This window comes from Triticum aestivum, chromosome 4D (genome assembly GCF_018294505.1).
Source record: "Triticum aestivum cultivar Chinese Spring chromosome 4D, IWGSC CS RefSeq v2.1, whole genome shotgun sequence".
Lineage (NCBI taxonomy): Eukaryota > Viridiplantae > Streptophyta > Magnoliopsida > Poales > Poaceae > Triticum > Triticum aestivum.
In genome coordinates, this window is record NC_057805.1 from 52,302,104 (window position 1) to 52,319,346 (window position 17,243).

The following is a 17,243-nucleotide window of genomic DNA, read 5'->3' on the forward strand; positions in this document are numbered from 1 at the left end:
AATATTTTTTAAATTTTTTTTGAAAATGTGAACAATTTTTAAATTTAAAGCATCTAAAAAGTGACCACATTTTAAAATTGTGAATTATGTTAAAAAATTAAAAGAAACAGAAAAACGATAAAAAGAGGATAAAACAACAAAAGGAAAAAAATCCAGAAGCTTCTACATGGTTTTACCTTTTTTAGGGGATCTACAAGGTTTTCCTAAAACTTGTCGTAACGGTTCGCTCGCTAATGAGCAGGCCCATGTTCTACGCTAGTGAGCGCTCGGAGACTTAATGCTCACAATGAGCGACACATAGTATTTGTGCTGTTTGGGTGGCGTTTCTTGGTCAAGGCGAGCTGTCCGCCCAGATGTCTAGGGTCTGGTTGTAGATATTCTTACACCTAAAGTGTCCTTCTGCTCTCGAGCTGAGCTCGATAAACAGTAAAATAAAAAATCGAAAGAAAAATAAAAAATAACTGAATTTTTTTGTGACAAACATTGATAAAAGTTTCAAGTGCTTGCAAAAATTCGTCATGAAATCACATTTCTATAAGGCGTGGTAAAAAAAACAAAATCAATGCTCCAAAATGCTTTTGAAGTAGCATTTCCAGAGTATCAATTTTGTTTTTTTACCACACCTTCTAGAAATGTGATTCCATGACGAATTTCTGCAAGCACTTGAAAATTTTGTCACAAAAAACATTCAGATTTTTTGTGAACAATCCGAAGCGATGTGAATGCTTAGATTTGCACCTTCAGATAAAAGTAACCAATGCTCCACCTAAATTCCAATCGCTTCATCAACAGATAATTCACAGTTGCCAGGCAGCATGGATGAACTGAATCCTTGACGGAGGATTCCAAAACACATGGATTTTCTGTACTCTGCCAGTCTGCCTCCTCCAAAAAAGGCTTCCTTTTATATTGCCACCGAAAACAAAAACAATTACAGTTTTATCTCCTGAAATGTGTTCCTGAACACCAATGGCCAGACCTCTACGGGCTACACCAGTTACTAGCATAAAATGCTTCAAAAACATCATTGGCGACAGGGCAGGGCAGTCAGTAGTACTCCACTTTTTAAGATTGCTACTCTCGTGTAAAGCAAAAAATCAAAGCAATGACAGCGAAAAACTACGTGTGCTATGATACTGTTAGCACCAGCCACTAGGACGTCGATTGCCTCGTGTTCCGTGACGGCGTCGACTTCACCTCCTCCGGGTTGGCGGATCCGGGGCTCACCGACGCGTCTGAGCTGCTGTTCTCGCCAACGTGCGTCTTCCCAGACCAGAGCTTGCTTAGCATCTTCGGCATCAGCATCACTTTCGCCTTGCCGGTGGTGGTGCTCTTGTCTTCGCCGTTCTTGTTGATGTCGCTGCTTGTGCTGCTCCTCTCGCTGCCACCGCAGTTGTTCGCGAGCCGCATCGACCTGAAAGAGTTTATGTCGCTGGATGTCGGGACTCCACTGCCTTCCTCTTCGGTTGTTGTTGTGGCGGCTGACCTTGAGCTGCCGTATGAGTTGCCGTTCTCTCTGGGAAGAAGCGAGTGAACAGCGGATGAAAGGTCGGCTCCAGAGTCACTCCTGGCAGAAGCGGCTGATGCTCGGACTTGCTCAAAGAAGAGAACTTGCACAACGACACGAAGAGGAAGCCGTTCATTCTGCACCGCGTGCATGCAGGCCTCCTGGGACAGCTTCTTGCAGTCCATCAATCCACATAATCTCTTCTTTTCGCTCTTTGATAGGCTGGGGTGCTCCTGTAAGCATGGAATTGCGTGTAAGTTCCAAACTCCCAACAGCAGACATGCTAACTGGAAACAGAAGATGTATGTGAAAAATATTACCTTTAGATACATGTCGATGGCATGGTATAGTTCGTCATGCATTTGTCGGGACGAGGCAGACACCATTTCAGCAAGTGCAATGAACTTCAGAACAGGCAGGTTAGGGTCTTTAGCGATCTCACCAAGATATTCATCGACCAGCTTTGCAACTGCCAGCTTTGACGTGCTGGAAACAGAAGCAAACTTCTCGACTTCCACAATTTCATCATCATCTTGAAAAGTCATTTTACCATTATCACTATGATGTGACATGAACTGCTCTACTATTGCCATGATCAGGTCAACATTATACACACCATTTTCAGCACTGGTTGCTGGTATAAGAAGGTCTGCAACTGAAGCACCATCCAGTTGGGTGCCTATTCTCTTTACCAAGTTATCACGATAAAACTCTCCAGATTCCAGCAAGCATGCAGCATTTAGTAACTTGAGAAGAAAACCACATGACACTGAACCTTTTTCAGTGGGCAGCAGAAATACAATGCTTTCGAGAACTGCACGACGTTTTGTGCAATCAATTCCATTGCTCACAGCATCTTCAAGGGAACCAAACAGCCATCGGAATGCATAGACTCTTAGTGCTTCTCCAATAACTACAGCAGGTGTTCTTCCCTTTGCCTTGATTGTTAGGAGCACACGCTTGTACAAATCCATTTCAAGTTCAGAAAGGTCCTCAACCCACCAGTCCTTAGGGACCATCTGTTGCATCCTGACTCCATTCCAGTGAGAATCAACACCATTCTTGGATTGGAGCTTTTTTCTGTTGTAGGTGTATGACCACTCAACCTCTGACGGATCAATTGACGCCTTCGATGCAATGGAATCAATGCAGTGGTTGATTACCTTCAAATTCTCAGACCATGGCAGCAACGACTTTGTACTTTGCAGAACTATGATTGAGTCTTTCCAGGTGCGAAAAATGCTCGATGTCAAGAACACATCAATTTTGTAGATAAGATTTCCTTTGTCAATGGTCTCAAACATTTCTAGGTACTCAGCTGCACAACGAGCAGCAAGAACATTATATGCATTGAGTGTTACAATCATGCCGTAGCAAAACTTGGCACAAATTTCAAATGCAGAAGCACCACCAGGAATGTCGGATATATTCACTTCATCGTCGCTTTCCTGGTTACTTGAAGCTACTAATCTTTGCAACCGTGAACTCTTTGACAAAAGAGGGAACTGCAAATAATGTGCACAGCTCAATTATTTTAGATATAATAAAGTAAAGCTGAACTAGGAAAAAAACAGATGCTAACTTATTAACCTCTACTCTATTATACTGCATAAAGGACATGTATAAACAGTTCCTTCAGTTAGAAAAATTTACAATACAAAAGTATATGGAAGGAGTAATTGCTAAACATAGACAGCTGACACTTCCAAAGCTTGAAAGCACTTCCATGTTTCCTTTTTTTCTTTTGCCATTAGGCAATTTCTAGGTTGAAACAATCATTTGTAAATGATAGAACTGTGCAATGTAGAAGACCCACCAAGTTCTGAAATGTTGTGCTTAATCGAGGAGTGTATGTGCAGTCACAAATAACAAAGGATGTAATGCTCTAATTGATAAAGCATAAAGAAAAAAAAGGGGTCATCTTACCAACCTTAGTATACCTAATAATCAGGTGTTCTAAACTAAAGGCTAGTCATATAAATCTGTAGCAATTCTGGTAAAATAATTCTTTAACAGCTCTAGGAAAGAGCCTTAGCAATTAGTTCACGCTTAATAGCCAATATTAGTATGATGAATTCTTCTCAAAATGTCACAGCATGAGAGCAACAAGTTATACAGATAAGAAGTTGATACCTTGTGAAGATAAAACTTGACATCCCCTATGGAGATAACGATGTCTGTTGCCAGCTCTGTTGCAACAAACCTGAAAAGCATGTTAACACGACATTAGCGTCAAAGCTGTTTAGTATAAATAGAGGCAAAGCATAATATAGAAACTGATGAGATGCAAAAAAAAAAATACAGGTCAATTTTCAAATAAAACAGATGCAACATTGGAATTGACGGTCTTTACATAACCACAACAGATCTAAAAGCAGTAATGAAAGAATTCCAGGCCGCATATATCGATATATGCCCATTTTTTACATTTTCCCACTACCTTCCTGCTCCTGTGTTTTTATGTGTATGTACACATGTCATAGCTGTACTATGCAACTAGCATATTACACAGGCATGAACTATACAAGGGGCAGATGGTAGTGATGACATGTCATTATTCAATGAACAGTATATCAGTCAGGACACAAACACTCACGTCTCGCACGTCATTACAAGAGAATGACAAAGGTGACAATTGTGAGGATATTGGCAGATTACTGGATCACACACCGTGTGGAAACGGCACAGTTCATAAAAGTGGGCCCACAATAATTCTCGAAAAGATCGTCACATATGTTGCACACAAACAATTGGTTACAGATCACAAAGATGGCAAAGTAATAAACTCACATAATCCACAAAAAACAAATAATGGAGAGCTCAAATGAAAATGAAACAAAATCCCAACCCACTGAATCAGCTAAAAGTAAGACAGCGAGTGACAGACCATTTACCTAAGCAAAGTACCACAAGCAACGCTGGAGAAAGGTGTGGAAAGCAACTTCACATCTAGTAGCATTGTGTATGACAAGTAATATAACTAATTGAACTGGCGCAGGACCAATGATTAAATAAATTGGACATAGCAAGGTAAAGAGAACTTAATTGAGCTCCAAGAATTCAATCTACACGATGGACCACAAGGTCAATAACTAGCTCACTTATAAAAAATGAATGAACACTAAACAAACTAAGAAAAGCATTGCAACCATTAAATGTGCACATGCCCTCAAAGTACAGAGGAGCTTAAGAACATATGCCACTAGCAGGAATCAAGGAAAAATTAACCTATAAAGAACATCAGTTGGATAGTTAGCCATCCGAATGTCAAGATACGATGCATCACAGTTAGGAGGCATGCTAGGCAACCAATTTTGTGAACATTGTTATAATGAGAAAGCAATCCAATCCGTATGGTGAATCTTTTAAAACTTAGTTGCTAAACATGACACAAATATAATAGCTGTACATATTATATAGATATGTACTTATGTAGTTTTATCCATTTATAAAAGGTTTCGTAATGTAAATTTGCAATAGTAATGTCCCTCCGTCCGAAAAAACTTGTCCCTCAAATGGATGGATCTAGCACCAAGTTAGTGCTAGATACATCCATTTGAAGGACAAGCTTGAGACAAGTTTTTTCGGACGGAGGGAGTACTTCAGAATGATTGGACGTTTTCCGCAGATTCACAAGCTCATACTAGTAACTGAAATCAAAGAAATGGCACCGATGGAGCATGCTCACATCCTTTTCTTCCTGTTTAAGAAATGGAGCCCAGGGAACTACAGATCAAGGCCAGTATTCCCCACCACAGAGCTAATTAATTGCTGAACGCATATGACCAGTAACCAGTATGATTGGCCCCCTTTAGCGACTTCATTTATTTGGAATTTATTTCAAGAAACAATCAAAAGAAGATCCCCTCGATTCTGGCAAATTTGCAGAACGAAGATGCATACAAAAGCCAAATCTCTCAAGTGAACAGATCTCAGAATTTCAGCCACAAAATTACTTGCCATCATCCAACAGGACTGGTACTAAACTGGAGTAAAAGAAGAAGAACGATATCCAGACCAAGCGCTGGATAAAGTAGAAATGTTAACAGAATCTGAAGAAACTCTGAGGACGAACAGAGACGAACTGACTAACCTGATATTGCTGCCCTCTGTCTGAAAGACATCCGGCTTGGAGCCAAGCTTCATATGCTTCATTGTGCCAAAACCGAAAAACAGCCTGCAAATCTCCTCCCCTTTTTGCTTTCTCTCTAGCTCTTCTACTTTCCCCTACCTCACCGGTCACCACCGAATGGGAGCCAAGAAGAAACGCCTCAACAAACCCACAACACTTAACCCATCAACAAAGTACCAAACCGGTGGCCACTGCGATGTGAAAGGACAACACCAACAACTGGTGATAAAGATCCACGCCCAACTGTCCCCCTTTGAACCGCGGCAGAGCCCCCACCAAATCAAATCAGGTCAAGAGCCCAAGCAGACCTCCTTCCCTCTAGATGAGTAAACTAGCCGGCAGTTGCATCAAGATCTGGGTCCGGGAGAGCACAACGGCAACAAGGACTCGTCCTCGTCCAAGCTGGATCACACAGGGAGAGTAAGGGGCGGCAGCACCTGCAGAGCACAAGGGCAGCATCTTGAGGTGAGGGGACAGCGGGAATAATCGGTGATGCAATGTTGGGAGACCATGGGAACAAGCACCAGTGAGGGGAGGAATCTTATCTTGGTTAAAATCACAAGCAAGCAACATGAATGGCACAGACAGGTTGCAAGATGAGAATAATTTAAGGGTGTGGCACATGTAGGCAGTCAAACAGTAGTTATAGAATTGCAATCCGTAGACCACTGGTTTGGAGGGGTTGCTTCTCCTCTTGGTGGGCAACAAGATCGAAATGTGCATAAAGAAGTTGACATAATCTGATTTTTCTAGGTAAATTTTGGCTAAGGAGGAAAGACCTTATAATAAATCCAAAATTAGGAAAATGGAAGATAGGATTATTATGAACTTTCCCGTACAAAAAAGACCACAAAAACTGTAATACCGGGATTGACAAATAATGGCACATATCTCAACAAAAAGTACACTCTATCTCATGCTACAGAAAAAAAGGAACAAATTTGTGATTTACTTTCAGTTAACAAGGAACGCAAGTTCAGTTCAGTAGTGCCTAACAAAGGGAAAGGATGATCAACAGAACCCTTAGAAAAACCTTTTAGAAAATAATCTGCAAACAAATCCGCTACAGAATAAATGGGTGTATTGGAGAGACTAAACGTTGGGATTAGATCGCCGGCGTCAAATAAATCAATCGAAACGGGTTAGGGGTCCGTCACCAGCAAAAGAAATGAATCAGCGGAGGGCGACGAAGATCTTTGTTGGGCGGAGCTGCGGAAGGAGACGCCTGGCGGCGGAGAGGGGAAGAGGAAGGATCCGTCCGATCTCGAAGGCCCTAGACAATGGACCCGGCGAGGAGGATACGCCGCCGCCTCTTCCTCTGCTTCTCATCAGACGGAGGAGGAGGGGAGGGAACCAGTGATGGGAGGAAAGAAAGGCCTTGGTTGGCAGAAACCAACAGAAAAGCGCAGAAGAAAAGGCAGCTTTTTAGGACAGGGGAAACGACCAAACCAACACCAAGAAACATTCCTACCGAACCACCACCACTACTGGATACACTCCTCCAACTCATTGTCGGAGTAGCGTAGAAATAAACCTCAATAATACGTACACCATTTCATCTCATTATTGGACGGGAAAAATGCGCGGCTTGCTTAACTCACGATAGAGAGCAAAACAAAATATCCAAACCTGTTTGAAGGGGGAAAAGAAGAACTGGTAGGGGCTTAATTACCTTGCAGCAGTTGTGACTTGTGAGTTGGGTTGATGCGATCAAGCACAACGCTTATGTTTCTTGGCGTCGATCTGCCGCCCGGCCGCCGCTGGTGAGAGTGTCTTTCTTGCGGAGCGAGCTGAGTTTGGTGGTGCCTGCTTCTGCTTCTGCTCTAACGCAGAGCTAATGGATTTGGTTTTTTATCTTGAGGAAAACCGGTGGGGGGTGCCGGGGTGGGGTGGCAAAGCCTAGTTCATGGGCTCTGGGAATGGACTGTTCTGCCCCTCTAAATGTTCTCTTGCTGCCCCCTCCCTTTCTCCACTGGTTCCACATAAGCGTTTATAATCCTGTGTTCTTTTTCTCCTTGTCCTTTTAGTTTTGGTGAACTTTTTTATGTAGGCTCATTTCATTAGAATATATGTGGTCTCATTTTGTGTGTGGGGAGTGTTGCACAGTTCAGGCAGGCATTGATGGAAACCAAACACGCTCATAGAGCTAGTTTGGTTGGTGCCCTGGACAGCAAGTCTGGACATTTTTCACGACTGGCCTGGGCCTGAGCATTTGAAATTATTTGCCTGGTCAGGCTAGCACTGTTTGGTTCCTTACCTGGCCTGGTGGGGCGTTTGTACTTTTAATTCGTCTCCCCATCCCCTCGTTTTCTGTACCTTCACTACTAGTGACTGCAATTTGTGTCAGCCTGCTGCTCCAGGCACGTCCAGGCGTCTAGAATGGGTCGCCTGGCTCAGGCTAACTATGTTGCCTGGCTAATCACGTTCCCAGGCTCAGGCGCTCAGCCTGAGCACTCAACCTGTGGACACCAACAAAACAAGAGCCAGGCAGCTTCCAGGCAGGGGCCAGGCCAGGCGCCAAGACCTGTGGAAGCCAACCAAACTGACCCATAATCCTCGATCCAGACTGAGGGGTCAATCGACCCGTCGTACTTTTGGACATTCACAATTTTGAAGCCTGGTGGGAATTTATGTTCGATGACTTCATCTGTGAAGCACGCCAGGTGGGCTGAACCTCGGGTACGGGGTGATGGCGTGACGCACATTAGAACTGTCCACATCCCCGTACTTGGTGCAGTCTCGCTGATCGCGGTATTTGGCCAGCCAAGCTAGCCGACTTGCTTGCTCAACGGGCAGGGTGCATGCGCTTCTTGGTCTGCTAGATGGTCCGAGGAGCTGGGACCTCGGGCGGGGAGGACGTCTGCTTGAGCTGCCCATGCCAACGGATGGGGCATTTCTATTGCGTCGTCGGTCCGACGCCTTGGGGTGTGCATGCTTGTACCGTTCCTTCGGCCGTTAGGGGTGAGGTTGGTTTTCGGCATGCTTGTGCAATTTGGCCCATTGGCGCTTGGATATTGCACTTCCGACGGTGGCGGCATCGAGGTCTTTCATCAAGTTCTTGTAGTAGCTAGACGGCACTTTATTGTTCGTCGCCTGCTTCAACTTGGCCTTGAGCACTTCCTAGGCCTGGAAGAGCTCGTTCCAGTGGTCGCCCAGGTACTCTTGCTCTTCCTAAAGTCTTCACTTCTTGTTTGTTATCTTGTTGGGCGTGCGGACCAACCTTACCTCAATGAGTCGAGGTTGGGGCCATTAAGTGACTTTTTTGGGATGTCAATGTCCTCGGGGCTGAGGTTGTTGTCCGGTTCGTCGACATTTGATGTCTACTACGCAACTTTATTCTTGTAAACTCGTGTTGGGCCTCCAAGCGCAGAGTTTTGTAAGACAGTAGCAAATTCCCCTCAAGTGGATGACTTAAGGTTTATCAATCCGTGGGAGGCGTAGGACGAAGATGGTCTCTCTCAAACAACCCTGCAAACAAATAACAAAGAGTCTCTTGTGTCCCCAACACACCAAATATAATGATAAATTGTATAGGTGCACTAGTTCGGTGAAGAGATGGTAATACAAGTGTAGTAACGATAGTAGATATTGATTTTTGTAATAGGAAAAATAAAAAAACAGCAAGGTAGCAAGTAACAAAAGTGAGCACAAACGGGATTGCAATGCTTGAAAATGAGGCCTAGGGTCCGTACTTTTGCTAGTGCAAGCTCTCAACAATGCTAATATAATTGGATCATATAACCATCCCTGAACGTGCGATGAAGAATCACTCCAAAGTTCTTATCTAGCGGAGAACATAAGACAAAATTGTTTGTAGGGTATGCAACCACCTCAAAGTTATCTTTTCTGATTGATCTATCCAAGAGTTCATACTAAAATAACACCAAGTTACCTTTCCGATCGATCTATCTAAGAGTTCGTACTAAAATAACACCATATGATACACATCAACCAACTCTAATGTCACCTAGATACTCCAATGTCACTGCGAGTATCCGTGAGTTGATTATACGATATGTATCAAACAATTTCAGATTCATAATACTCAATCCAACACAAAGAACCTCAAAGAGTGCCCCAAGATTTCTACCGAAGAAACAAGGACGAAAACATGCATCAACCCCCATGCATAGATTACCCCAATGTCACATCGGGAATTCGCGAGTTGAGTGCCAATACATATATCAAGTGAATCAATATGATACCGAATTGTCACCACGGGTATTCATAGCAAGACATACATAAAGTGCTCTCAAATCCATAAAATTATTCAATCCGATAATAATGAAATCTCAAAGGGAAAACTCAATTCATCACAACAAGATAAAGACGGAGAAACACCATATGATCCAACTATATTAACAAAGCTCCCGATACATCAAGATGAAAGTGCAACCAATCCCCGGGTGGTTTTGGTAATTCATAACAACATATAGCTCATTGGACTAATATCCATTCAAGATAAATATTTCAGGAAGTTCAATGGATGGCATGGCATGGACTAGAGATGTGGACCCCCTCAAAATGCTAAGGACATATATTGGCAAAAGCTCAAGACTCTTCATCTTTATTTTAGTGATCCAAGATCACATTGAGTCCATAGGAAAGACAATACTATTAAAAGGGGATGAAGTGTTGTTTAATGGCTTGCTTGCTCAAATACTTAGTGATATTGCTCCAAAACCCTCATCCACTTTCTCCATCCAAATATGTCAAAACCCTAAACTCCAACTCAGCCCCACCGATTCTTTCTATCCGGTGCCACCGAGTTCATATGACATAGCCACTGCCAGAAACCCTAGCAATCCGGTCTCACCGATACGGGTCTCGGTCTCACCGAGATGGCCTTGCCAACGCTGTATGACTTGTTGCATTTATTTTGGTCTCACCGAGTTATGCAATCGGTCTCACCAAGTTGGCTTGATATTCTCTCTGTTGCCTTATTGCTTCACTTCGGTCTCACCGAGTTGATGCAATCGGTGCCACCGAGATGATGTTTGCCCTAAGCCCTAGCACATCGGTCTCACTGAGTTGTTCCAGTCGGTCCCGCCAAGATTCCTAAGGTTCACATTTTTGAACATATCGGTCTAACCGAGTTTAGCTATTCAGTCCCACCGAGATGAGTCAAATGTGTGTAACGGTTGGATTTTGTGTGGAGGCTATATATACCCCTCCACCCCTTCTCCATTTGTCACATTTTCTGAGAGAGAACCACCTACTCATGTGTTGAGATCAAGATATTCCAATCCTACCACAAGAATCTTGATTTCTAGCCTCCCCAAGTTGCTTTCCACTCAAATAATCTTTCCACCATACCCAATTATGTGAGAGAGAGTTGAGTGTTGGGGAGACTATCATTTGAACCACAACAGCAAGGAGTTCATCATCAACACACCATCTATTACCTTTTGGAGAGTGGTGTCTCCTAGATTGGTTAGGTGTCGCTTGGGAGCCTCCATGAAGATGTGGAGTTGAACCAAGAAGTTTGTAAGGGTAAGGAGATCGCCTACTTTATGAAGATATACCCGAGTGAGGCAAGTCCTTCGTGGGCGATGGCCATGGTGGGATAGACAAGGTTGCTTCTTCGTGGACCCTTCGTGGGTGGAGCCCTCCGTGGACTCGCGCAGCCGTTACCCTTTGTGGGTTGAAGTCTCCATCAACGTGGATGTACGATAGCACCACCTATCGGAACCACGCCAAAAATCTCCGTGTCTCCATTGCGTTTGCCTTCTCCAAACCCTTCCTTTTACCTTCATATGCAATGTTCTACTTTCTGCTGCTATACTCTTAGAATTGCATGTGTAGGTTGAATGCTTGACTTGTGCTAATTACTAAAATCTGCCCACAACTAAAATTGGGAAAAGGCTAGATTTTTATTTGGTCACGTAGTCTAATCACCCCCCCCCCCTCTAGACATACTTTTGATCCTACAAGTAGCATCAGAGCTTTGGTCTCCATTTGCCTTGATTTCCATAGCTTTGGTGATCATAGCCTTGGTTTCACAACCTACGAGAGTATGGCGTCTAGCGAGGGAAATTACCACCATAGAGGTCCTTACTTTGATGGTATAAATTTTGCTAGTTGGAAGCATAAGATGAAAATGCATATTCTTGGTCATAACCCCGCCGCTTGGGCTATTGTGCGTGTTGGCTTGCAAGGTGATTTCTTCAAGGATGGTAAAGAACCGGATCGTGAAGCGTCCATGGAAGAGTTGAAGATGTTGCAATACAACGCTCAAGCTTGCGATATTCTCTTCAATGGATTGTGCCCCGAAGAATTCAACAAAATAAGCCGCCTTGAGAATGCAAAGGAAAATTGGGATACTTTGGTTGATATGCACGAAGCTACCGAGTCCGTCAAGGACTCCAAATTGGATGTGCTTCAAAGTCAACTTGACAAGTTCAAGATGAAGGATGGTGAAGGAGTCGCCGAAATGTACTCTAGGCTTGCTCTCATCACAAATGAGATTGCCGGATTAGGAAGCGAAGAGATGACCGACAAATTCATCATCAAGAAGATCCTAAGAGCCTTGGATGGAAAGTACGACACTGTGTGCACTTTGATCCAAATGATGCCCAACTACAAAGATCTCAAGCCCATGGAAGTCATTGGTAGAATTGTTTCTCATGAGATGTCACTCAAGGATAAGGAAGAGCTCCACAACAAGTCAAGTGGTGCTTATAAAGCTTCAAGTGATGCTCCTACAACATCAAGCGGAAAGCAAGTCTCCAATGAAGAATTGAGCTTAATGGTGAAGAACTTCAACAAGTTCTACAAGAATAGAAGCAAAGATAGAAGCTCCAAGTCAAGGTCCTACAATGACAAAAGATCTTCTAGTTGTGATCGTAATTGCTACAATTGTGGAAGACCCGGACACTACTCCAATGAGTGTACGGCTCCCTACAAGAAAAGAGAAGACTCACCAAAAAGGAGGAGTAGAATAGATGAATCACCTCCAAGAGAGAGAAGGAGTAGAGATGATCGTTATGAACGAAGACCCTCTCATAGAAGCAAGGATTCGGAAAGGAAGGACAAGTCATCAAAGAGCTACATAAGACGAAGACATCAAGCTCACGTTGGTGAATGGGTATCCGGTTCCGACTCTGACAACTACTCTGAGCGATGCTATCACTCCGACTCCGACTATACTCAAGATGAAGGTGTTTCCGGTCTTGCACTTGTGTCATCCAACTCCTACGACATATTTGACTCACCAAATTAAGGAATTGGAAGATGCTTCATGGCTAAAGGCCCTAAGGTACCACACCTCGAGTATGTTGATTTAAATAGTGATGAAGATGATTTGCTAGGTGATGATGATTTACTTGTTGACAAAACTAGTGATGAAAACTATGATGAACTTGCTAGTAATCATGCTAATCAAGATAAAACGAATGACAATGATAAGAAGGAGATTGAGCGTCTAACTAAAGAACTAAACACTCTTAAGTTAGCTCATGAAACAACTCTAGAGGATCATAGAGAGCTCCTAAGGACTCATGAGAAGCTACGCTTCGAGAAGCTAAATTTAGAGCAAGAGCATGAGTTTCTAAAAGCTATCAATGATGATCTTCGAAAGAAGAGTTCTTCTTATCTTGCCAAGTGTCTCCTCTTGTCTACTTATACGTCACAAGTAAAATCTAGCAACAAGAGCAAGAAAGATTCTTCCTCTAGTAGTAACAATAACCATGTTAAATCTAATATTGTTGCCTCCAGTAGTTCTCTTGATTCCACTAATGATTCTCTTAGCCAAGTTACACTTGAGCAAGAAAATAGCTTATTGAAGGGAATTATAGAGAAAGGTGTTTACAAGAGCCTTGTCGGGAGTAAGAAATTTGAGGAAATTGTACGCAAGAAAAGAAGACACCGGAAGAACCAAGGTGTTGGTTTTGAACGAAAGTTCAATGCCAATAGAGTTGTGGGAAGAAGATCAATACCCCAAGACAAAGTTTGTTCCTCAACAAGAGAAGTATGACCCCACTTCTTTCAAGGGAACAAAAGCTCAAGATGATCTTCCACCACAAGACCACAAGCTAAAAGGCAAGGACAAGATTCAAGAACATATTGACTCATTTGAAGAAGCTCCTAAGACCATGGTCAAGTGGGTTCCCAGGACTACGTCAAGCTCTACATCATCAAGTACGACTACAACTCCAAGGATTCCCATCAAGTTGATGTGGATACCAAAGAAGAAGAACTAGAGTGTTCTTCAGGGTGACTCTGCCAACATACTTCACTCATATTCATTTTGGCGAGGACTTGTGCAATCAACTTTCACATCTTGCACTAGTTCATGGAGTCACAAACCCTCTTGTTGGTAAGACAAGGGACAAGGTAACCAAATGCTTTCATGGACATCATCATATGTGCAATTCACTCTATGTCTATGGATATCCTTGTATGTTCCTTGTGGGACTAACCCATGTAGGTATTGAAAGTGGAACACTCCAATGGATTGCTCCAAAAGATCTACATCAACATTGAGCATCCACATCTTCAACATCTACATGAAGTCATCATCGACAAAACCCAAGGTTAGTCCATCCCTCTTAGGGGGGATATCACATCTAGGGGGAGCTTTCCTCTAAAAATTGAGCTAAAGCAACTCTAATGCTGTGAACACATCAATGCTTTATGTAAAAGTGGTAACCCCACTTGTGCTTAAACGATGAGTATGACATATGATCAAATGTTCTCATTTATACTCATATATAGATGACCTAGTCATCGCCAATTGCTTGATAGATGCTAGAATTGTTTGTGCATGCTTTGCCACATGTTTCATTTGATATATTATTGTGTGAGAATGTTGGTTGCATAATTTCTCCATTCGAGGACATCAATTTGTTGTTTTTGATTGTTTGGTTTTCATTGGCCAAATGGATGGACAAGAATGCCTAAGAACCTTCTCTAGCTATCTATGCTTTTCTAATCTCAAACTCTTTTCATGCTACATCAAAAAATTTGAACAAGTCTTTTTCGGACCCTCCGGGTGACGAGCACTCGGAGTCACCGATTTGTCAAGGGCTGCCTTCCAAAACCTTCTTGTGTATTTCAGTCAGACCAACTCACTCCTACTCGGTCCCACCGAAATCACCAGATTGATCTAGGTTTTCATCTCGGTGATACCTATTAGAATGACTCGGTCCCACCGAGTTGCAATAATTGCACACAGTTTTGCATTTCGGTGCCACTGACAGCGTCTAGGTATATATATCCTATGAACCCGTACGGTTGAAAACTTCTTCAAACTACACAAGCTCGCGCCCCAGTGTTGCCGCCCCTTGGTCTCCGGATCGTCGCCATCTCTGCCTGTGCGCCTCCGCCGCAGGTCTCCGCCGCTGTCAATGGGATTCTGCACTGCCGTTGATGCCGTAGCGAATCGTCACCAAGTTAGGGTATGGTTCGACCACTCTGTGCTATTCCATTTTCTGGTTCAATGCACAAAGTCAATGTCTAGCTTCTTGCCACGAATGAGAACTTCCCACACAAAAACTTCTTTAGATTAGATTCGATGAAGAATTTTAGGGTTAGGTTTCCACCAAGCTCATCGCGAACCGACCGAAATGAATTTTTTGGTCCCACCAATTGGCCCTGGCCATTGCACTAAGTACAATTCGGTGCCACCGAAGTGTACTAATCGGTGAGACCGAAAGCAAAACCTCAATGAAACCCTAGCATCTCGGAGTCACCGAACTGCAACTCGGTCTGAGCGATGTTGTGTGTTTAGACTCTGTTAGTGCTTCGGTGTCACCGAGATTTTCATATCGGTAGCTCCAAATGCTTTCTACAGAAAACTAAAACTGAGGTTTTGACTCAATTTTTTTGCAAAACTAGCTGCTTTTTGTGATGCTCATCCACTCTGCCCATACCTATCTATTCACAGGGTCTATCTGCAAGATGTCTGAAGCAAGTGATAGCCAGAACAGGTCAGAGGAAGAGGTTCATCTCAGTGAGGGCACAAGCCCCAGTGGAAGCTATTATGAGGGCAGCAGAAGCACTCCTAGCAATCTGCCCAAAGCTGCCACTAGACAAAGGAAGAAAAGAACCTCAAACAGTGAGTATGAAGATTTTGTGGTTGAAGAGGAGGTCACCTCAAATAAGAAAGTGTTGAAGAAAGAGTATGATGCTGCTGCTACAAAGCCAGGTCTCCAAAAGAAAGGCCCTGCCAGGAGAGCTCCAATGTCTAAAGTCAGAAGATCCACTCAAGAAACAATGAAATTCACACTTGAACAGTCTGATGATAATGATGCTGCTGCAGGAAGGAAAAAGAGAGCTAGAACAACAACTGCTAGAGCGCTTGGCAAGCCTTCCATGAGGGAAGAGGAAGAGGAGGAAGAGGAACCAGCTGCACCCCCTGCCAAATCTCAGAAGTTGATGGCTGATGCCATGAAATCTGCAGGTGCACCCTCCAAGACCAAGCCCAAAGCTCCAGCTACTGCACCTAAAGCTGCTGCTCCCAAGAGATCTACAAGAAATATCCCTGCTGCAGAAAAGAACAAGGCCCCAGTGCCAGAGGTTCAAGAGGATGAAGAGCCACAAGTGCTCACAAAACTGAAGCCCAAGATTCCAGACCATGATGATGGACATCCAGTGGCTGAAAACATGAAGTTGAGGAAAGATAGTGGACTAAGAGCATGGAGGAAAGTTGATCCCTATGCCACAAGGAGACGAACTATTGTTGACTATCATTTCCACACCAAAGAACAACAAGATTTCTATGAGATAGTGCTGCTTGACAAGAAGCCAATCATAAGCAACATGAAGTGGCTGGATTGGAAGTACATAGATGCAAATGAGGACTACTTCCCCCACGTTCATGAGAGTTTCAGATTGACAGGAGTTGATGTTTATGTGGGACAAAAGCTAACAAAGTGGAATGATGAAATGGTAATGCAATTTTACTCCACTGCACACTTCTATCCAGATGGAAAGATTGTGTGGATGACTAAGGGCACTAGATAATAGTCATCAATCTCAGAGTGGGCCGCTCTTATCAATGCCCCAAAGGAAGAAGAGAATGATGTTGATATATATGGTAAGACCATGATGGATCACAACACAATGGCACATATGTACAAGCCCATTGCTGACAAGGCTTTGGAAACTCACAAGTTTGGCTCCATTTACTATCTGCTTGCTAGTTTGGCCACCACAAACTATATCTTGAGGCACACCTTGTTGCCTAAATCTAGAGATGAGAGGATAATCCGTGGCCACTCCGTCAACTTGCTGCACTTGTTTGATATACCACAGAAGTTTAAAGTCATGAGCCTGATTGTAGAGACAGTCAAAAGGACTGTTGCTGATCAAAAGAGGTCATGTGGATATGCACCACATATACAGATGCTTATCAACTCCAAGGTTGGTACAGGAACATATCTTCTTGACAGAGAGCACCTTCCTCTTTAACCAGAATTTGAAGATAATGAAGTGGTGGTGGATGCTTCACACCCAACTTTAGTTGAGGCTCAAGAGAAGGCTGAGAAAGCAAAGGCAGATAAAGCGGCAAAGGCAACAAGTGCACCAGATGCTTCAATAGTGAATCTCAAGTCAAAGCAAGACCAATTGACATATCTTCTAGAAGCAACTCTGAGGATTGAG

The 17,243-nt window shown here is 43.3% G+C and overlaps 1 protein-coding gene across 2 annotated transcripts; it reads right to left on the reverse strand.

Moving 5' to 3' along the window:
• Positions 1–879: 879 nt before the first annotated feature.
• Positions 880–7,605, reverse strand: LOC123096136 (BTB/POZ domain-containing protein NPY4). Of its 2 annotated transcripts, none has more exons than XM_044517759.1 (5): positions 7,312–7,605; positions 5,601–6,076; positions 3,641–3,710; positions 1,828–3,012; positions 880–1,740 (listed from the first exon to the last, which is right to left on the reverse strand). In XM_044517759.1, the coding sequence occupies exons 2-5, from the start codon at positions 5,660–5,662 to the stop codon at positions 1,153–1,155; spliced, it is 1,905 nt and encodes a 634-aa protein (XP_044373694.1). In that variant the 5' UTR covers positions 5,663–6,076; positions 7,312–7,605; the 3' UTR covers positions 880–1,152. The 2 variants fall into 2 exon arrangements, with proteins under 2 accessions (XP_044373694.1, XP_044373695.1); XM_044517760.1 differs by lacking the exon at positions 7,312–7,605 and adding an exon at positions 6,797–7,144.
• Between the last annotated feature and the right edge of the window lie 9,638 nt (positions 7,606–17,243).